Raw genomic sequence first — 22,309 nt, 5'->3', positions numbered from 1 at the left:
CTGCAACTGAGCTTACTCCCAGGTAAAGGATCGCTCTTTAGCTCTTCCTATGAAAACCAGTGGGGTTTAACAGCGCTTAACAGGGACCGGTTTGGGACCTGCATATCGTTTTTTTCCTAAGTAACCATAGAGAGGATCAGATTGCACACGCACAAAACTGCATAATGTGGAATAGATAATGTTCTTTACTCCTGTTCTGCAAATTCTTTAATTTGCCCCGTTAGTGACCTACACTGCTTCCCCAAAACCAGGTCTTGGGTTTAATGCTAATAATCTCCCCGAAATAATTACACTATTATCACACTGGGGAAAGCCAATAAAACCCCCACCACAAAACAGAAGTTAAAAGGCACTCAAGGCAAGCAAGTCAAAGGCAAGAATTCCGTGCGAGGGATGGGATACCTTCAGGAAAGCTAAATTGGTGAAGCACCATCTGATCTGTGGTTTTTCCTTCACATGTGATCGCAGCACTTCCCCCAAAAATGCAACAGGAACAGACCAATAAAAGCAGTCCTAAAAGGTTTTCTCGTAGCTGATGTGGAAGCAAAGACCTTGGTGTGGGTGTTTTAATTTAAAAAAATCCTAAATGCATGATAATCTGTGTGTGTGTAAGAATGTGGGAAAAGAATGTGAGGCTTCTACTCCTACACGGGGGAGGAGGGGGGAAAGGTTAGCCAGTCTGCAGAGAGAAGCTGCTGCCCTCACAACGAGGGCTGCGTGTGCCAGACACCAGCGGCTCTCCTGGCCGGTAGAAGTCTTGGGGCAAGCAATGCACTCGGCTCCCCGTTCATTTTCCACAATGCACTCGGCTCCCCTTTCATTTCACAACAGGCAGCAGAGCAATAAAACAAGCATGTCAGATTTATCTGCTTGCCAGGGCCATGCACAGAAAGATGGGAGAGGAACGGCGGCAGGAGGCTAGATCTGCACAAAACAGCTACAAACTTTATACACGTATTCTCTACTACCAAGTTTTTTGTGCTCTCAGTTCCTCTTCCCTAGGCTTGATCTGCCCAGGAGATCGGCAAAAAACTTGGGTGTGAGCATTTCCCCGGTGTTTGGAAAGGCACACATTTTGTTTGTCCATCCCCTCGAGCAGCAGCAGCCTCCTCCAGCATCCAGCAGGTGCCACTCACGCTGCTCTCCTCTGTGCTGCTCCAGAGCCTTCGCCTCCTCTGCTTCCGGCACTCCCCCCCCACCCCCGCCAATGGAGGTTGAGCAGGGGGGTGGTAACTCCACCCTCTAAGCAACCAGAACCAGTTGCTAAATTACTTGAATCCCACCACTGAACATACCCAATCCTGCCATTGGTATGCTTTTGTTTCTAAACAGCATAGCAGCTTCTGTCTTGGTTGATCTTGCAGGGCGCATTAAGCTTAAAAAGAACGTCAAGGTGAATTCAGTGGACTGCGAAACCTCTCACCTACTCATTCTCTCGTCAGAAGGAAAACTTTCTGAACACAGTGTTGACTTCCAGAATGTTAAGTCACAGCCAAGGTGAGACATCTTCTTTTACATAATGGTGGCATGGCTGCGGAGGTTTTAAAAAAACCACTATTCACTACAGGAGGGCCTAAAGTAGATGAGAAATCGGAACACTGGAGTTGTGTTTCCTCCATAAATTCACTTTATAGGAGAATGCAATCGACATTCTCTTAATCTCCAGATGAGATTGCCGTAATGCACTGTATGTTGGCCTGCCCTTGAAGACTGTTTGGAAATAACACAGCGGCATTGTATAGCCTACAATGTACGCTGGTTCTTAAAGACCTGCAGGGATTGCCTGTTTATTTCTGTGCCCAATTCAAGGCATCGATTTTAAAGCCCTGCTATCTCCTGCATATTCTTGCTGAGATATTGCATTCATTCTCACTGGCTACAGGCCGCAAAGGGTAGGTTCCTTTTTATTTTAAGATAGTTATAATTTGTGGGCTCTCTCCTCTTGTCTGCTGGTTCTCCCCAGCTAAACAGATGAACACAAAATCAGTGTTGAGCTCACACACTTCCAATTCTGTGTTTATCCTGCTAGTCTCTTCTCCTGCCCTGGCAGAGTGAAAGCACGTGGATTGCAGATTTCAAAGCACAGAACGTAGTATTCTTTCCCAAATCTTTTGCAAGGAACTTTACTGTTTGATATCTCTTGCATGCATTCTTCTCTTTGAATAGACTGCTGAAAGAATTGGGAGATAAACAAATGGTTCAAATTGCATGCGGCGACCACCATTCCATGGCCCTGTCAAAAGGTATGGTATGTCATTCATACAGGCAACATTACTGAGAAGTCAGGGCCCTGGGCCCTGCAGGATATTAGGATATGAATGTGAAGCAGATAGATTTTGAGGTGGCTTCTAGTTACTATTGCAGCTTGACTGTGTTCTGAGTGTCTGCAACTCCTGACTCCCCTTTTGTATGTTGCATTAAGGAGGACAACTCTTCAGCTGGGGTCAAAATGACTATGGTCAACTTGGCTTGGGAGGAGAGATGACCTCCTCCAGGGAACCACAGCGGGTGCAGGCGCTGGATGGCATTCCGTTGGCCCATATAGCAGCTGGAGGATCTCACAGTCTGGCAGTCTCTCTGTCTGGATCAGTCTACTCCTGGGGAAAGAATGCCTTTGGGCAGCTGGGCCTTGGACATACAGAAGGTGAGCAGAGTTGATGGGATGGAATAGTAAAATCGCTGCAGTGAATACTGCCTTATATGGAGCAGTTTGCTGGTGCAGCTACCCATTAATTTCGCCCCTAATGGGTAGCTGTTTTTGAGTCTTATGTTGATCTGCAACTTTTCTGCTTCCTTTTGCTGAGACCATTTGCCTGCTGGGTACATGATGAACCACTGAGATGCATCCAATCTACATGGTGACGTGGAAGGCAGCAAAATGAGGGGAAAGGCCAAGGTGGAAAATGCTGTCAAGTTGCAGCCGTCTTACAGTGACCCTGTTGGTGTAGGAGGCCACCCAAGGCAGCTTGCAAAATAAAAATAATAAAAACAGAACACTACAAAATATTAATTAAAATCTAGCATTCGAAACTGCATCATGAAAACATATAGCACAAAAACAATCAACTGGCAGCTTAAAATTAGAGTTCAGCAATACTGAAAATATTTGGTAAAATTTGGACTCTGCTTTATTTGGGTGTAAAATTATCGGTTTACCCGAATATGTCAAATGCCATATTCGATATACCCAAATTTGGGTCCATCTGATTTTTTTAAAAAAAATTAAGGTGTTTTTCAGGTTTTGGCCTTTAGGGGGTGCGTTTTTAAAGCTACCGTGTTTCCCCGAATATAAGACAGTGTCTTATATTAATTTTTGCTCCCAAAGATGCGCTATGTCTTATTTTCAGGGGATGTCTTATTTTTCTGTGTTCTGTTCGTCGGGCATTCTTCCAAACAAAAACTTTGCTATGTCTTACTTTCGGGGGATACTTTGGGGGAAGTATTTCGCACTTCAGCAAAACCTTTACTACGTCTTATTTTTTGGGGATGTCCTATATTAGGGGAAACAGGGTAGCAGCACCAAAATTGCAGGGTATCTTCAGGTGCCCCATCCTCCATTGGTTTCAGTGGGAGCTAATATATGTATATAACCGATCTGAGTCATTTCTAGCTGGGATAAGAAATAATTTCTGATTTCTTTTTCAAAGATCAATCAACACCTTCTTGCAGTGGCTCCGTTTCCCTTTTTATCTCCCCTTTCAGATAAGTATTTCCCCACATATGTGAATGCATTGGAGCACAAGAAGACAGTGTTCATTTCATGCGGAGGAGAGCACACTGCCATTCTTACAAAGGTTGGCTTTGTTGTTTAGAGAAACACTCCATATATATTAATAGGTGCATGTTCTTAGATGCCCCCTCTCTCTCTCTCCCTCCTTTGAGAGCTTATCTAGCAAATGTTAGAAGCCAAATATTGCAGCATTACTGAACCGGTGAATTCCGCAGGTTAATTGTCCATTGTGGTTATGAAAATAGCATTAGGAGTGTGTGAGCCTTGGGGAAATTTCAGAAGCTGAAAAGGATAAGCAATGCAGGAGATTCTTCTGTAGTAACTCATTGGCCCCTTTCACACATGCAGAATAATGCACATTCAATCCACTTTCATAATTGTTTGAAAGTGGATTTTGCTATTCCGAACAGTAAAGTGCACTGAAAGAGGATTGAAAGTGCATTATTCTGCATGTGCAGAAGGGGCCATTGTTCTCCATATTTAGGAGAAGCAGGATTGATTTGTGGATTTGAGCTTTTCTCAGCATAGAATTTGGAATACCTGCATACATAATATTCATATCTATCGATCGATTTACAAACACAACAAACACTATGTGCTTTCAAAGTTTTATTTCCCCAGTTATATAATGTGAGCTGGTTGGTATAGTCAGACTAGGATCCCAGATTTGAATCCCCACACTGCCATGAAGAAGATGAAGAAGAGTTGGATTGATACCCCCCCCCCTTTCTCTCCTGCAGGAGACTCAAAGGGGCTTACAAACTCCGTACCCTTCCCCCCTCACAACAAACACCCTGGGGCTGAGAGAGCTCAGAAGAACTGTGACTAGCCCAAAGTCACCCAGCTGGTGTGTGTTGGAGTATACAGGCTAATCTGAATTCCCCAGATAAGCCTCTGTAGCTCAGGCGGCAGAGCGGGAAATCAAACCCGGTTCCTCCAGATTAGAGTACACCTGCTCTTAACCACTACGCCACTACTGCTCCAATGAAGCTCTTTTGGTTCCCATAACCAATCTTTCTGTTACAACCTCATACACCTCACAGGGTTGTTGCGAAACTAAAGGAAACTTCAGGGAAACTATCAGTTTTGCATGGTATGGCATATTTGCTCTTTGAGTGTGTTGAGTCTTGTCTCTTTCTTGTTAAGGATGGACTGGTCTGCACTTTTGGAGCTGGCTGCTATGGCCAGCTTGGCCACAACTCCACGTGCAATGAGGTATTTCCACGTTTTGTGGCAGAGCTGTTCAGTGTTCGAGTGTCTGAGGTAGCCTGTGGGAGGTAAGAAAGCCACCCACCTTCCAAATATTTTATGTCAAGGAGATGATTTTGCCACGTTGAAAAGAGGATAAAAATGGATGAGAAAAGGGTTCTCTCTTCAGATTTGTACCAGTGCATAATATAGACAGGGTACGTAAGAGAAGCCCTTTTAATTAATTTTTTGATAGTGGAGATATGGGGATCAGGAACAGGGCTGCAGCAGCCCTTGAACCATTCTGTTGTGATGTAATGTTTTGTTTCCTTACATCTTGGTCTTTTCATCTTGCCATCCTGTCTAGGAAACAGGGTGCAAATACAATGTGTTGAGGCTGGAAATAAAACTTTTTGGGCTAAAAACTCTGGAACTCTTGAGAGGTCACATTTTATTTTCTGCTTCAAGAGATTTTATTTCGGTTGTGTGGAAAGGGCCACTGTCAGGCACAAACTGAAGGTCAACAGGTATATATTTATATTTATAATTCTGTAAGCAGAATAACAAGCAGAATGTAGCTTGTGTGCCTCTTTAAATAAGGACAGTTATCTTGGTAAAGACCAGCCTTTTTACCTCAGAAATCATAAACAAAAGAACTTTACTTATACTGAGAGAAAAAGATCTATATACATAAACATAGTAACACTTAAATGTTGATACATTTACAGTTCATCATTTGGTTACAATTTGGTTACCAATAACAAGCACAGTTTACAGTATTGCAGTATTAAACTTTCAGTCAGACACAAAGAGCTACAGTACCAACTGTCACTTTTTAGAATGTTCACTGAGCTCTCCTTGCTGCGTGCAAAGCTGTCAAATCCAACACAAACCAGGAATCTTGCAGATCTCACCCCCTGATATTTCCATTATTGATGCTGTTTGTCAGAGAAGAGCCATGAAACAAAGGATATATGAACAAAGATTTCATCAAGGGTTCCTACCAGAAATACTAATCTTAGTTTTCTAATTTCTGACTAACCTCTTCCAAGGCCACCTTCATTTACATTCAGCATTGTCTTGAAGCTGTGATTGAATCAGCTTCCCCCTCTGTTTGGGCACCCTAAGGTTTAGAACATTAAGCAAAGTGTCCAACCATTAATGTTAACTATTCAACAGTGAACTTAAGTGTCTTACACAGGGTTGCAAAGGGAGTTGGGGGGTCCTGACCCTCTCCAGTGGGAAGTCCCTCAAAAGGTCAGGTGGTGGCAGCGACACCCAGAGAGAAGAAAGCAAGCTCTCTTCAGGAAAAGGTGGCAACCCCTGGTAGAGGCTTGGGAGTAGAATAGGGCCTGCCAGGCAAAGCAAGCTTGTTCCGCCACGAATACTGAAATCGTTTTCTTCTTTGATGGTTTGCAGTTTTTCAGCTTGTAAGGGCCAGGCTGAGCTAAAGGTCCTGAATACACATTATCTGCTTTGCTCCTGTAAACAGATGGCACACGCTTGTCTACGTTGAAGATCTATGGAAAGTCTATGCATTTGGTTCTGGATCTCAAGGACAGCTTGGCAGTGGGAGAACGTGTAACCAGTTGATACCCCTTCCTGTCGACTTGACTGAGAAGGGTAGAAAATCCAAACAGGGTAAATTAATTTTATGATCTTTATAAGCTGTGCTTCATGTTTGGCTGCAAATCAAAGACATTGTGAATTTAATATCCATCTGTTTAAAGTTTAAAATCAGCATTTATTTGTGTGGTATAGTGGTGAAAGCTTGGTGTAGTGGTTACGAGCAGGTGGACTCTAATCTGGGGAACCAGGTTTGATTCCCCGCTCTGCCATTTGAGCTGTGGAGGCTTATCTGGTGAACCAGCTTAGCTTGTGCACTCCAACACATGCCAGCTGGGTGACCTTGGACTAGTCATAGTTTTTCGGAGCTCTCTCAGCCCCACGCACCTCATGGGGTGTTTGTTGTGGGAGAGGGAAGGAAAGGAGATTGTAGCCAACCTAAGACCTGTAGCAGTGCAGAGGGTGAGAGGATGGCCTTTCTCCCAGAATGCTGCCCTGGCAGACCTGGCAAAACAGTGCCCTGAAAGGAGTGTTTGAATTAAAAAACTCCATCTTGGGACTGTCTGAACTTGTGGGCAAGAATGCCTCAAGGACTTCCCTCCCACCCACACCAACAACTTAATGCCTGGCCCATACTCAGGAAACAGCATTTGAATATGAACAACAATCCTCTTTTGTCTATGTTTGTTAACCTCCCTGTTAACTGTATTGTTCAAATCAGGCAAAACCCATTAAGATAATGGGTCAGCCATCAGCTCAGTGGTCTGATACTCAAGACCATTAACTCACCTGGAACAGCAGGAATAATCCTTTGTTCAAGGATTTCCTTGGCCCCCAAATAACATGCTTTTTCCTATAAAAAGCATGTCTCAGACCCCAGTCAGTGGTTCAATATTATCATGCCACCATGGTGGTCGGTAATGTTGTTCCATCCACGCAGATTATCCAGAGCCTAGCCATTAGGTCTCTGTTTCCTGGACATCCACAAGACTGGTAATATAATATTTCATATTCCATCTCTTCTCTCTATATATCTAAAACCTATCTTTCACCTCTAAATTATATCCTAGGAAATCTTGAGTGCATGTGTTTTTACCCCAGTAACTGAGTGAGTGAGAATTTATTTTATTTTTCCCAATAAAAAACATTGAAAAAGAAATCTATTTTATCTGCTGGTTTCTTATGGTGAACTGAAGTGTCTTACACAGGTTTCTTATGGTGAACATAATACATAGGCAATCTCTATCCATCCATCCATCCATCCATCCATCGCGATCAAGTTACCCAACACTCCTCAGCAACGCTAAGTGACCTTGTGCTCTACAGGTCGTTGTGTCCCACCATTTTGGGTAACAAGATGAATAAGGGATCACTGATGGAACTCCGGTTAAAGCATGTTATAAGTTCTGTATGAATGACCATGTTAGCCTATCACAGCAAAAATAACAGAAGAATACTTTAAAGATGTGTCGTAAGCATAAGTTTCCATGTGCCAGATCCCACTTCACCAGGTCACTAGAGCTGAGACATGGCTCCTTGAATAATCCTTTGCTTTATTGTCTGTCACAGAAGGGAGCGCTTCAGAGGAAAAAATAAAAGTCATTGCTGGAGATAACCAAAGTATTTTGCTTTTTCTGAAGAAAAAGGTCAGTAAGGGTTCTAAAACACTGCAGCCTTTATATTTCCAAAGGGGAAATGGCCAGAGCTTTGCTTCTCTGCCTCAGGACCAAATTAGATGTTATGGCATTTACAGGTCTGACTGGTGAAAACTGATGCCATTTTAGAGTTGAGCCTGGATATTTAAAAATGACACAAAGGCCTGATCCTGATTTGACCCGGTGTGCAGAGGACCAGGTGATCTTGTTATCCATCCTGTATTTTTAGGAGCTGTTTCAGCACATTGGGGAAGGGGGGGGGGGTGCCTGGTTCTACTGTGCTGTGCAGCCAGTCAGATTGGTCCCTAGCAGCACTTTTAAATGGCCAAAGTCTGTTCTAAAATGCTGAAACAGCTAGTTTGACCGTTAGTAGGAACATCCATTTATATTGTAACATTCCTCAGTTACCCATTTTGTGGTTATACACTGAGAGTCTCAATCGAAAAAGGAGACACTGAGAGTCTCAATCGAAAATAAAAGTATAATCTTCAGCATACATGCAACGGTTTGACATATTTCTAATTGAGATGTGTGCTTACTGCAGGGGAATGCTCAGTTCCAGGGTTAAAAATCACTATGTGAGGGCATTTTATCTATCTATCTATCTATCTATCTATCTATCTATCTATCTATCTATCTATCTATCTATCTATCTATCTATCTATCTATCTATCTATCTATCTATCTATCTATCTATCTATCTATCTATCTATCTATCTATCTATCTATTTATTTATTTATTTATTTATTATTTCGGCTTTTATACCGCCCGATCCCCGAAGGGCTCCGGGCGGTGAACAGCAAAAATTCAGAGACAACAGGAGCAAAACACACATACAATATAAATACATAGGCTCCATCTCATGTCAACACTAAAATAACCTAAAACCAGCGGAAACAATTAATACATAAAAAGCAGGCGTCCAACCTCAAATTTAAAACCTACCCCCAGAAAAGGGGGGGGGACGGTAGGCCCCTCAATATGAGGGGACCCTGATGTAACAGCCCTGAACAACAAGGGCAATAAGGAGCAGTAGGGGGCACCACATCAGCGGCCGGACACTCCAAAGGCCCGGTGGAACAACACAGTCTTTACAGGTCATTCCTGCGGAACTTCACTACAGGTCCCGCAGGGCCTCGGACAGTTGAGGGAAGGGTGTTCCACCAGGCCGGGGCCAGTGCTGTAAAGGTCCTGGCCCGCGTGGAGGCCAGCCGCATCATCGAGGGGCCAGGGATCACCAGCAAGTTGGCCTCTGCTGATCGCAGAGGCCGAGTGGGGACATATGGGGTGATGCGGTCCCGAAGGTACGAGGGTCCCAGGCTGCGCAAGGCCTTAAAGGTCAAAACCCACACCTTGAAGAGGGGAAAGTTACATCTCATTACTACTCAAATTATGGGCAACCTCTGACAGCCAACAGATATCTGGACCTAAATCTGACAAAATTCTACATAACAATAATTTTCTGTCATTCAATCTATAGAAAATCATGCAAATGGGCACAAAATAGATTGGGGAAACCTTCACTATAAGTGTCATTTGAAGCAAGACATCTGGACATTGAACAAAACTCAAGTAACCCCTAGGTATTTAATGTGCTACAAACTGGTTGTCTGGAATGGTCCTTAATTTGCCTTATAATTTGATCGTAAAAGCCATTTTTCCTTTTGGTATGCTTTAATGCCTTTAATGTCTACATTATCAGGGATCAGGGGGCAACATCAACAAAATGCAAGGAGACATATCCACTTTGGGTTGCAAATCCCCAGTGGAGATATCTCGTTAGGTTTTGGGATCACTTTGTGTGTATTGTGTCTTTTTCCCCCCAGAATTCATATGCTAGTATAAACCAGACACTTGCCAGAATAGAAGAGGAAGAGATAGATAAATGGATTTCTGATTCGGATCCTAACTGCTGGCGGAACAAAAGACAGTACGTATCTCCACAGTTAAGAATCCGTGTCCCTGCCGCATTTGGCCAATAATACTAAATTCAAAAGCAACAACATAATATTCAGTCTGTGCATAGTGGCATGTAGCTTTTCAGGGAATCCATGATCAGAAGTTTTCACAAATGACTTTCCTTTATCTGTTTTACCTCAGCAGCAAGTCCTGCTCTGCTCTCAAGGCAACGACTTGAAGCCTCAGTGACTCTTTTTTCTCTTTTTGGAATCAACAGGGACATTAGGTTGATCTTCTCATCTGTGGCCTGTATCAACGGAAGCTTCCTCAACAAGAGGTAAGTTGCCACCTTGTGGAGGATCAGTCGCATTCCACGTTTTGGCGGCATCGTTTAAGCAAGCAGTTTTGTGAATTACAAGTCAACTCAGCAACAAACTTCACGTGTTTATATTTTGTGTTTACATTATAAACACATAAAATGTTTTTAAATGTGGTGGAAATGCCATCAAGGTACTGTCTAAGTAGGCTTTTCAGGGCAGAGGAGGTTTGCTGTTTCCTCTCTTCAGGGTGAACAGAGGTGGTTTGCTATTTCCTCTCCCTGCACTTGGTGAATTCCTGTCCAAGATTAACCAGGGCTGACTCTGCTTACCTTCTGAGATCTGACAAGATCAGGCTATCCAGATCAGAGCAATGTGTTTACGTTTTGTTTTGTTTTGATGTGATTGTGTTAAACATTTTGTATGTGTTTGCATTTTAATTCTGTTTTAATGTTTATTGCTTTGTGAACCCTGAAATTGGTTGGAAAGGCAGCAGAGAAGTGTTTAAAATAAAATAAAACCATGATTTGGGAATGGAGCAGATATTAAAAACTGGTTTAAAAATTCCCTTGCTATATAATGTGAAATCAAATTGAGAGAACCAGGTCCAAGACCCAAATATTATTTTAGCTTCCTAGACAGTTGAAGAAGCAGATGTACATCTGAGCTCTGTAAAATTTAAGATTCCCATAGTGATTGTGCCCAGAAAAAAGCAGCGGCAGAAATACCATTTAAAAACGTTTCCTTTGAAGCAAGTCTTTGCTTGATCATCAGAATAAAAAGGCTTTGGAGAAGTGAACATAAGAAGAACCTTGCTAAATTAGACCATTTAGTCAAATAACCTGTTTTACACATTGGCTATTCACCTGACCTGGATGGCCAGCAAACGAATAGCAGCCAAGGCCTTCCCAGATGTTTCTAGAGATTTGCTACTTCTAAATATGGAGGTTTCTTTTACTTATGGTTAATAGCCACTGAAGGACCTCACCTCCACGAATCTATCTAACCCCCTTTTAGAGCCATCTATACTCATGGCCATCAGTACTTCCTTTGGTAGTGAATGTCACAGTTTAATGACTCACTGAAAAGAGAAGTCCTTTTGTCTATCCTGTAGCCATTGCCTGTCAACTTCACTGGTTGACCCCAAGTGCTAGTATTATGGGAGACGGAGGGAAAAAAAAGTTCCTTTTGTCCATTTTCTCCACCCCTTCCATTATCAACCTCTGTCATATTCCTCCCTCAGACTTATTTTTTTCTGAAGTAAAAACAGACCCAGCTTCTTATCCTTTCCTCCACTCTTATCTTTCCAGTCAAGATGAACATTTCAGAACATCCCAGGAAGCTTCAGGTATAAATATGTCTGCTGTGCTCCTTTTCTCAGATAAGATTGCAAAAAACCCTAAAGTCTGCACAGAGGTAAGAAATGGCATTGAAATTCTACCTAATATGTAGAGTAAAATAGCGTTTCCCAATTTTTGCATTAAAAGGCACGTCTCCACCAAATGTTTAACAAGCCTGATCCAGTTTTGTAAACAGCCTTGCTGGTCCAAAAAAAATTTCAAAAATAGAATGTCTTTTTAAAAAGACCCATTACAGTGACTCAAATCAGCTTGAAAGCTTTTGAGGTGACCAGAAATCTTTACAGATAAAAAGTAAGGCCAAAGCCAACCGTGCACAATATACTCTTTTGGGAGAATCACCACAAGACTAACAGATTTTCCTGAAGACGGTTCTTGGCAAAACACATAGGGAATTTTGGGAATTTCAACTGAGTAATAAAATATTGTATTGTCGAAGGCTTTCACGGCTGGAATCAATGGGTGCTGTGTGGTTTCCAGGCTGTATGGCCATGTTCTAGCAACATTCACTCCTGATATTTCGCCTGTATCTGTGGCTGGCATCTTCAGAGGATCCTCTGAAGATGCCAGCCACAGATGCAGATGAAAAGTCAGGAGAGAATGCTGCTAGAACACGGCCATACAGCCCGGAAACCACATCACCCCACTAATAAAATATTTTTAATTTTGTTTTGCAGCATTATTCTTGGCCTTGTCTTTTTCTCTCCTGTGCCTGACTGCAGCCCTTTTGTTACCAGAAATCTTTATCAGCTGCATATTAAAAAATAAAACAAAAGGGGACAGAGAGAAAAAAATGTTTGGGGATGATACAATACATTGCGTTTAATCTTACTGCCACAAAAAAATTCATATGTTTTATTGCTGCATTACATTACATTTTCTTCCGTCTTCAAGGTGACAAATGCTGTTAAAAAGCTTGTAAGGTCCCAATATTATCCTGCTACTTCCCCCGAAGCGCTCAGAGTCTTCCTCATCCTGTCTGTAATCTTACGGAAGCAGGACCACCTGTCGGACTGGCTGCTTCTCCGGTTGGCACAAATCATCATGGATCTTGAGACGGAAGACAGGCAGACACTTGGTAAGGAAGGGGCTGGCAGCAGGATCCACCTGTAGGGTCCAAATGTGAATTGGGAAGACATGGTGAAAATACCTGCCGTTCAAAATATGGAAATAGTTCCTTATTAATTTGATTAATTTGATTTTCTGGTTGGGAATTTTGGCCGCCCGCTATTTATCTAATATTACATCCACAAAATGCCACTGGGCCTTTTCTAGGGCCTGTTTTTTATGCTTTTCCATCAGCCATTTAGGGGAGAAGATTTTTAAAAATCCCACAGCACGGGAGAATATGTGTTTGCAATTCAGACTCTGTGTCACGCAAGCTACTGCATTGTGACCTCCATAAAGGGGAAAGGAAGCCTCTGATTCGACCGTTGTTAATTCGTTACACTAATTCAATCACAGTTGATTCTGATTTAGCTCTTACAAGAATTTTATTGGAAGATTGGAAGGTTTCTTGTATATCTTTGCAGGTAGCGAAATTCTGTATGTTAGCATATAATAAGCACAGATCCATGTTAAGACAGGGAGCAGCATTAGATGATTCAGTATTCTAGTTTGCTGTATCCTAATTAACGGGAAGGGATACCGCAGAGAAAAATTCTCAGCAGGTGGCAATGCATGACCAGCTCAGTATATAATAAGGCCCTTTCTTTACAGAATCTCTGTGGTCCAGCTTAGACATCCCATTTTTCAAGGATCTTGTGGACATCTATCAAAGACTTTCCAGTGATGAGATATCTTTCATCATTGAAGAGATGAGAAATTCTGAGATGGTAGACAACTACTGGGATGCACCTTTCCTGATCCTACAAGTGCTATATGAGGTAGGTGAAACTCTTGAACTGAAGCCCTGAGGCATTTTCTGTGCTGCTAAACGTATCATTGGTAAGAAGGAAGAAGAGGAGTTTGGATTTATATCCTGCCTTTGTCTCTTGTAAGGAGTCTCAAGCAGCTTACAAAGTTCTTTTCCTTCCTCTTCCCACAACAAAGATCTTGTAAGGTCGATGGGGCTGAGGGAGTTCTGAGAGAACTGTGACTAGCCCAGGGGTCTGCAACCTGTGGCTCTGGAGCCACATGCGGCTCTTTCAGCCTTATACTGCAGCTCCGCATGGCCTGGAGGTTGGAGGTTAGCGTGGGAGTGTCCCTCCAGAGCAGCGCTGGAAGGAAGGGTGAGTGGAGGAGCCGAACCGGAGGTGGCTCCGTGCGTGAGGGCACTGCTTTTCACATCCCCTCCACTCACCTGGAGGTCAGGGTAGCGTGGACATGTACCTCCAGAGCAACCGCCATCCCCCCTATGCCCCACGGAGCAGGTGCCTGCCTGCTTCGTTGGGCAGAGGGGTTTTCCCTGCCTGGCACCACTGCCTCCCGCAGAGCGAGAGGCAGCAGAACCGGGCAGGCCACAGCCATTATCCCCCCTTTGCCCACAGAGCAAGTTGTCAGGCAGAGTGGGTTTCCCTGCCCAGTGCAGCTGCCTCCTGCAGCGTGAGAGGCGGCGGCACCAGGCAGGCCGCAGCCTCCATTCCCCCTCTGCCCCACGGAGCAGGCGACTGCCTGCTCCGTCAGGGAGAGGGGGTTTCCCTGCCTGGCGCCTCTGCCTCCCAGCACTGGAAGGAAAGGTGAGTGGAGAGGCCAAACCAGAGGTGGCTCCATGTGGAGCCGCCTCTCCGGCTCGGTAGATCTTCAGGGCCGTGGAAAACGGGTCCAAATGGCTCTTTGGGTGGTAAAGGTTGTCTACCCCTGGTTTAGATCATATTATCTAGGAGAAGGCTTCAAGGTCTTCTGGGAAAATGGCCCTTGATTTAATCCCTCTTAGGGTGAGCTTTTGCATGATGATTGGAGGGGCTGCCCTGCATTCCTTTACACCCTCAGCATCACTCACTGGCATTTGATATTCATTTAGTGTAGATGCCATTTATCATTCTTAGGGCCATACTGAGGAGTGCAAGTGTATTAAATGGGGTAACAAGTCCTAACGAAATGAAGTTCCCCATTAGGTGACGGTACCAAGGGTTTCACTCATTCCGTAAATCAGGAATGCCATGCTCATAATTTAATTCCTGAGTATGCAGGGACCCAGTTTGGATCAGGACCACAGGGAGAAGGTGGGGTAATGTGAAAATTCTATGCCATGAAAGAAACTACCTGCTGTTTTCTTCTATATTCTGAAATCATAATATACAGTAGCCACTCCAGAAGCAACTTCAATATGACGGCCACCGTATGAAGTCTGGCTCTAAGAAATGGGCACCGAAAACCATCTGAGCAGCAATTTAATGCAGCAAGCCATTGGTATAGCCCAGGGGTCCCCAAACTTTTTAAACAGGGGGCCAGTTCACTGTCCCTCAGACTGTTGGAGGGCTGGACTAAAAAAAACTATGAACAAATTCCTATGCACAAATGATTGTAAAATGTTTGATTTCACCTTTCAGTCTTTCTGTCATGGTCTATTTTTAGAACAGTGACCAAAGTATGTCAAGTACAGGGTGGGCTGCAAATATTGTTGGGGAGGCTGTGGAATACCTTCCCCTGTAAAAAAAAAAAAAGCAGAACTTTCCCAATGAAGCATTCCATCTAACCCAGGATTAGGTATCTTCCTGGGTTCTTCCTCCCAACAGCCAGCGAGCGATTCACCAGTCTGGCTGATGCCAATGGGAGTGAGGCGGAACAGAAAGCCTGAGAGCAACACATGGAGTAGCCGAGAGGGGAGGGCGGAGCAGGCGTTGCCACATGTAAGGTTTCCAACTCTGGGTCAGAAAATTCATGGAGATTTGGGGGTGCCATCATGTAATTGCAATCAACAGCCGTTGGGGTCGGTTCCTCCTCTCCCTCGAGCCCCCACTGCACATGAATGGAGCCATCGCTGCCATGCCTGGCGGGCCAGATAAATGCCTTCAGGGGGCCACATTTGGCCCCCGGGCTGTAGTTTGGGGACCCCTGGTATAGCCAGTTCCTTATGATACAGAGTAGGATATGGTTCTACATCTTCCTGTGGTTCACTCAAAAGCTGGAACTATTTTAAAAATGGTGGGACACTTATCAAATAAAAGATGTACCATCTTAAAGTAGTGGACAATGACAAATCCTTGCACGATTGGATTCAGAAACTTTGTCCCAATTTGCTAATTGCTGACCTGTTAGACCAGGATATACAAGGCAATCTACAAGTTACCACTATGGACATCACATTTGCTTTCTGGGAATGTGAAATCTAACATTGTCCAGAGCCTGCTGCAAACTCTCTCCTTTCTAGAGATGACAAGGATGCAGTAAAATCTTTTCAGTGGTTGCAAGAATGTATTTGTAACTCTTTGACCAGAGAAACCCAGCCTTATGACATCTTCTACTTTTTCTTCAGTTCACTGTCTGAAAGTTTATTTGGGTCTTGTTTTCTTGTTGGTGTTACCATTATAATGGAGAGCCTAGTCCTTAGGGACTAACAAATTGATGGTGGGGTTTTTTGTATACAGGGCAGAAGAGAGGTTAATTTTTAAAAACACATTGGGGAGGAGAAGTGAGAGAGAATAAAGCACAGAATATTTTTTATTCTTCCCACATAGCAGACACTCTACCAATGCAATTCTAAGGAGAATTTCACTTTTCTAACCCCACTGATTGCTGTGGATTTAGGAGGGCATAGGTCTGCTTAAGATTTTGCTGTAAGAATGGGTGCTAGACGGTGGACTCGCCTAGTTCTTTGTTGATGCCCCCAGAAGGCCCAAACGACTTGGAAGTTTTATTTTCAATCTGCCTTCCACTATCAGAAACCAAAAGGCCCTGAAAATCCATCTCTGTGAAATGTTTACTTCCACAAAAAAGATGCTATAGACCTTTCTGTGCCAGAGAAAGTGAGCTCCGACTTATCAAAAATTTATGACACAATAAACTCTTAAACTTTAAGGTTCCACAAGGCTCTTTCTTATTTAGCACCACCAAACTGACATGGCTATCCTTGTAGAACTTGCCATTATAGAAAGTGGTTTGCATTTGGACTGTTAGTTTAATGTTATAGTGTTTTTATTTGAGTTTATCATGCAGTGCTTTTTAGCAGAAAATGATTACTATTATTATTAGATAATATCTTCATGAGTCATTTTCTTGTTTGGCTGTTTGTGTAGGTAAATAGCAGGACTGGTTTCAAGATCCAGGAAAAGAATTTTTATGTTCCTGAAGTTAAATATTTGCTGCATTTCCCCATAGACAACCTTCAGCAAGTAAGTACAACAGTACAGCAAGCAGTCCTAGGGTGGTTCTTACTGTGTTGAGGTTCATGATTCCAACATAGGTATCAAAGCAGGAACAACTAATGATGCTTCTCAAAATAAATCACATTTCCCCAAATTTCTGACTGCAGTTCAGAGCTCCAATTCTCACTATGCTTTTTAAAATTTTGACTGTTTATCAGAGGAATCAAATATGATTTGTGAGACTGTAATGAGAAGACCCTAGCAGAGCTGTGGTTCTTTTCAGAGAGGCAGAGAAGGGGAATCAATATCTGTTGTCATAGCAACATTAGAGCCTGAGAACCATTGTGGAATGTGGGGGGGGGGGGCAGCAAGGCCTAGAAACGGGAAATTAAATTTTACATTGTTTGGCACCAATCAGCCAGTTCTTTGAGGGCTTCTTGTTAGAATAAGGCAAGCCAAGCAAGATTGCTACTAGAGGCCTTACAACATGATACCACCATCCAACATTGGCAAATGGGAAGATGATTGTCTGCTGCCATGTTTGTGAGAAATAAAAGCACTAATGTATGAATTTCAGTGAATTTCAGTGAAAGGAGCCCTACGGGGATGGGGCGGTATAATAAATCGAAATAAATAAATAAATAAATAAATAAATTTTCTGATGTCCACAAATACCAGATAGGAGGGGGAAAGCATTCCTAACAACCTTATTTTAAAATGTGTGTGTTGCTTTGCAGATTAATTTTCCCTTTGTCATTTCTGTATACTTCTCAGGTTTTCACTGAAGCCCCTTGTATCTTGGATATGGAAGCAAAGATCCTACTGCATGATCTTAACCGTCGTGTATTGCATTGTATGTTCAGCTGGGTAGGTACATCCCCACAGATGCCTGACATGACTGCAGAACACCCTAGAAGTCTGTTAACCTAATATTTGTGTCCTTGCAGCTAGACAGTCCAAACGTACAACTATTAGTGAGGAGACAATATCTGGTGCAAGACACGTGGGTGTTTCTAAGGAACATGCAAGTGTGCCAATTCCTGCTCTTCCTCCAAGTAAGAAATTATGCATTATTTCCTCTGACTGAGGCACGAACATTCATGTCTTGCTCTGTGCTCCAGTGAAACATTTTGCAGTTGGGTCGCGCTTGCACAGGTTGAGAAGTCTCAAACCTGCCCCCTAATATGTATGAAACATTTATTCTATTGCGCTGTGTTTTATTCTAAGCAAAAGTCCCCACTAAACATAAAAATGTCAACAAAAATGTACATTCATATCTGAGAACAATACCGCAATATCATAAAATACACTAGCCCGAGTCAAGGCTGAGAACTTATGACTTGCCCAAGGTCACCCAGCAGGCTTCCATGGCAGAGTGGGAATTTGAACTTGGGTTTCCCAGGTCCTACTCCAACACTACCCACTACACTACACCAGGGGTAGGGAACCTGCGGCTCTCCAGATGTTCAGGAACTACAATTCCCATCAGCCCCTGCCAGCATGGCCAATTGGCCATGCTGACAGGGGCTGATGGGAATTGTAGTTCCTGAACATCTGGAGAGCCGCAGGTTCCCTACCCCTGCACTACACTATACTGCTTCTTCCAAGTAGTTCTACTTTGTTAAACTGCAAATGAGTGGCAACACAAAATTGTCAAACTAGATTTTAGACAAGTAACAAGTACACGCAGAAAACATTCTTTGGTAATAAGAATATTACCAAAGACACTTTGGTAATAAGAAAGGATTTCAGCAGGGCCTGACTAAAATAGTAACCAGGGTTAGCACAACTTCTTGCCCCACCCACCATTTGGCTATGCTGAGAATTCTGAAGGAACTGAATAGCCCAAAGTCACTCAGCAGGCTTCACATGTAGGAGCAGGGGAAAACTGGTTCGGTTCACCAGATAAGAGTTCGTCACTCATGTGGATCAGTGGGGAATCGAACCCAGTTCTCCAGATTAGAGTCCATTGCTCTTAACCACCACACCACAGTTTGAAGTCAGCAGCAGAAAAAGTCCCCCATAGGTCCAGACCAATGTAACCCTGGCTAAGATCTGTTCCTGTAGAAGCGCACCATTAATGGGCCTCAGCAGCTGGGCAAATCAAGAAAAGACAGTAAGCAACTCAGCATGGTGTAGTGGTTAAGAGCAAGTGCACTCTAATCTGGAGAACCCGGGTTTGGTTCCCTGCTCTGCCACTTGAGCTGTGGTGGCTTATCTGGTGAACTAGATTACCTTGTGCACTCCAACATATGCCAGCTGAGTGACCTTGGGTTTGTCACAGTTCTCCACACAGTGGAGCTTGGGTTTGTCACAGTTCTCCACACAGTGGAGCTCTCTCAGCTGCATCTACCTCACAGAGTGTTTGTTGTGAGGGGGGAAGGGAAAGGAGTTTGTAAGACCCTTTGAGTCTCCTTGCACAAGAGAAAGAGGGGATATAAATCCAACTCTTCTTATTCATCATCTTATTGTTCTAACTTCTTCTTTTTCTAACTTCTTCTTCTAACTTCTAGTAGTTGATGGCCCCCTTGTCTTGCATTCCTATGTTTTATTCAAACTTTTTACCTCCAGGGAGTTTTCCAGTTGCCTGCTGAGGAATCCTCAGACAACTGCCCGTATAATCTGGAATGTTTCAGACAGACAAACCAGCTCTGGCTTCACCAGTGCCACATTCAAATGGAATGTTCTAGTTGGGGCATGCACATCCCACTTGTGTGCCTGCGCACCACAGGGAAACATCAGCGATCTGTCAAGGAAACTTGCTAGCCATTGCTCAATTGCTCATCATGGAGCTCTTGACAAACATCTGAGAAGCCCCAAAATGTTAATTTGCACAGTTTGGAGGAAGACCACTGTAGCATGTCATTTTTCATTACTCTTATCACAGTTGCCTAGAGCAAGGACACTGGATGTAAGAGAGCTGGGTTCAAATCACTCTCACTGGATGACCTTGTGTCAGTCATACTAACAGCACAATCCAGACCAGGGTAGTGGAAGGGCCTTGGGGAGCACAGGAAGGAGGGAGATTCAAAAACCCTCCTGCTGCCCAGATATCCTCATATGCCAAGTAGGCTTACATCATGCTTTTTGGTGGCGGAAGTCTATGGCTGGGGATGGGGACATTCCCTGGCTCAAAGCCTGATGGAAGCTGAATAAAGTTGGCACCACCTGCATGAACACCCCCAGACCATCATCCACTGTGCCAGGATGCTCTGTTTGCCTCCTCCGCTGGCATAGGTGCCACTTTACAGCCAGGCACTGATGCATCAAGATGGCTCCAAAATATACCATTATGGACTGTTGTGGGTTTTATGGGCTAGGTGGCTGTGGTCTGGTAGTTTTCGCTCCTAAAGTGCGAGCAGCGAGCAAGCTGCTCTGGGGTTCCTGGTCAGTGCTGCAGAGCCATACTGGGAGTAAAGCTGTGCAAACTGGTGGGCTTTCTGTGGAGTAAACTAAACAGATTTGCAGGCTTTGTTTGGGAACGCCTTACTGTGCCCAGTGGGATCTGTTTCCAAAGATGCGTTGAAGTTGATTATGAGGCTGCACAATCCTGTGCATGTGGATGTGGGAATATGCGAGCCCTTCTCTAGGTTTACTCCTGGGGAAACCGCTGTTGGGCTTGGTTTCCTCTGCACACTTGTATGAGGGTGAGACTCATCCAAGAGGACTTTGCTCTCCTGCACCAAATGGATATGCTCAGGACACAACTTCAGTGCTCACTATGGACAACACTGTATCATTTACTTGCGAGTAGGCAGAGGTGGTTTGCCATCACCTTCCTCTGTGTGGACTGAGAGAGTTCTATGAGTGGCCCAAGCTCACCCAGCAAGCTTCTTGTGCAGGAGAATTTTACCTGGTTCTTCAGATTAGAGTCTGCTGTTCTTATCCAGTACTCCATGTTCCCTTCTTGACCTGGATAGTCCATCTATCTTGCTCTCATCAGAACTCAAAAGCTGAACAGAGTCACTGGGTCATCCCTGGTTAGTGCTGCAATGGGAGGCCAGCCAAGCAATGCCAGCGTTGTTATCTAGAGCCAGGCAATGTCAGGCTCTTGCCTTTCAAACCCTACTGGGTTGCCATAAATTGGCTACAGCTTGACAGCTCTCTTTGTGGACCTATGTATGGTCAAAAAGTAGCATTGAGATTTCTTCAGTTACTAATTCTGCTTAAATTCATATAAATAATCTGACCCTTATTGGGTTCCTCAGGTGTGTTTCATTGGAGAACCTGGATTTGATGTTGGGGGGCCATCCCAAGAGTTCTTCACCATCCTTGGAAGGGAACTGTGTGCTCCAGAAGCACAGATCTTCCAGCTGTTTGAAGAGTCCCATCTGATTTGGTTCTCCAGCCAGGTGAGATGGTTCTGCTTCCATGCTGCAGTTATTTATGCTGTTTCTTACTAGCTAGGAGAGCATGTTTTGCAGAATCAGGTGCCAGCCTTCCTGATCTAGCATCCAGGATTACCAGATGTGATGCTGGGAGATCTGTGGTTGGATCTCCAGCGTGTCTGTAGCAACCTGTCAAATGTCAGTGAATTGATTTTGTAGGTCAGAGGTCCTCAGTTCTGACTTCCAGAACTCAGGAGCTCTGTCTTCCCATTTGTCTTCCCATTAAGACCCAAAAGGGAATGTTTTCCTTTCATGGAGTAGTCAGTTCAATGCCAGAGCATCTGTTTTGCATGCAGATGGTTGCAGGCTCAATCCCTGTATTCTCCATATACATGGTCTCAGGTTTCCTGTATGGAGACCTCTTCTGCTTCTAGTCGAAATGGAAAGTCCTGAGCTGGATGGACCAATGATCTGCCTAATATATTCAAGATCCTGTCTTTGGCTGCTTCCGCATGGTGATGATTCTGTGAATCATCACCAGCCACAGAGCATTTGCACACCATAATGTCTCCTCCATTTTTCGTGCCTCAGCCCCCTTCGGGCATAATTTCCTTCCCCACCACTACAGGGCTTAAAAACCTGGCAATTGCTACACCTTTTCCCCCAAAAAGATGACAGGAAATGCGTGAATTAATATGCCACATCTTCCTGGACCTTTTTTATGGAGGAGTGCTCCGTCTGGGTCCTAGTGCTTGCCTTCCCCCACCTTTCAATTCTCTTCTAAGACTAAAGAATCATATTTAAGTGCCGGCTTTGTCAAAGCCGTTATCTGTTGCAACATTAAACACAGCACTTTGTTAAAAAGATCTTTTAAAGTGTTGCGGGTGGCTGTCAGCAACACTTTCTCTTTGTACAGTTGCGTCCGCCATTTTGTTTCCTGGGGCCTACAAAATAGCAGGCGCAACCGTACAAAAGTGAAAGTGTTGCTGACAGCTGTCAGGACCTCTTTGAAATGCAGAGG

The 22,309-nt window shown here is 43.8% G+C and overlaps 1 protein-coding gene across 3 annotated transcripts in view; it reads left to right on the top strand.

The window, feature by feature from the left end:
• The window catches only part of LOC125440279 (E3 ISG15--protein ligase HERC5-like), a 34,697-nt gene that overhangs the window by 1,381 nt on the left and 11,007 nt on the right, over window positions 1–22,309 (top strand). For 2 of the 3 annotated variants that reach the window (XR_007245661.1, XM_048510019.1), the window contains exons 2-17: window positions 1,365–1,497; window positions 2,167–2,243; window positions 2,423–2,644; window positions 3,703–3,794; window positions 4,877–5,007; window positions 6,411–6,559; window positions 8,054–8,130; window positions 9,967–10,070; window positions 10,317–10,376; window positions 11,667–11,772; window positions 12,609–12,792; window positions 13,434–13,600; window positions 16,892–16,987; window positions 17,735–17,827; window positions 17,908–18,015; window positions 21,169–21,312. Coding sequence is in view for 2 of the 3 variants with exons in the window: in XM_048510019.1 (XP_048365976.1) it covers window positions 1,365–1,497; window positions 2,167–2,243; window positions 2,423–2,644; window positions 3,703–3,794; window positions 4,877–5,007; window positions 6,411–6,559; window positions 8,054–8,130; window positions 9,967–10,070; window positions 10,317–10,376; window positions 11,667–11,772; window positions 12,609–12,792; window positions 13,434–13,600; window positions 16,892–16,987; window positions 17,735–17,827; window positions 17,908–18,015; window positions 21,169–21,312 (1,943 nt within the window). In the remaining variant the exon portion in view is untranslated. The remainder of the gene's footprint in view (window positions 1–1,364; window positions 1,498–2,166; window positions 2,244–2,422; window positions 2,645–3,702; window positions 3,795–4,876; window positions 5,008–6,410; window positions 6,560–8,053; window positions 8,131–9,966; window positions 10,071–10,316; window positions 10,377–11,666; window positions 11,773–12,608; window positions 12,793–13,433; window positions 13,601–16,891; window positions 16,988–17,734; window positions 17,828–17,907; window positions 18,016–21,168; window positions 21,313–22,309) is intronic. The other variant, XM_048510020.1, reaches the window with a different exon arrangement.

This window comes from Sphaerodactylus townsendi, linkage group LG10 (assembly GCF_021028975.2).
Source record: "Sphaerodactylus townsendi isolate TG3544 linkage group LG10, MPM_Stown_v2.3, whole genome shotgun sequence".
Lineage (NCBI taxonomy): Eukaryota > Metazoa > Chordata > Lepidosauria > Squamata > Sphaerodactylidae > Sphaerodactylus > Sphaerodactylus townsendi.
Note: the sequence above shows the minus strand (reverse complement) of the source record. Positions and strands in the feature narration are given on the sequence as shown.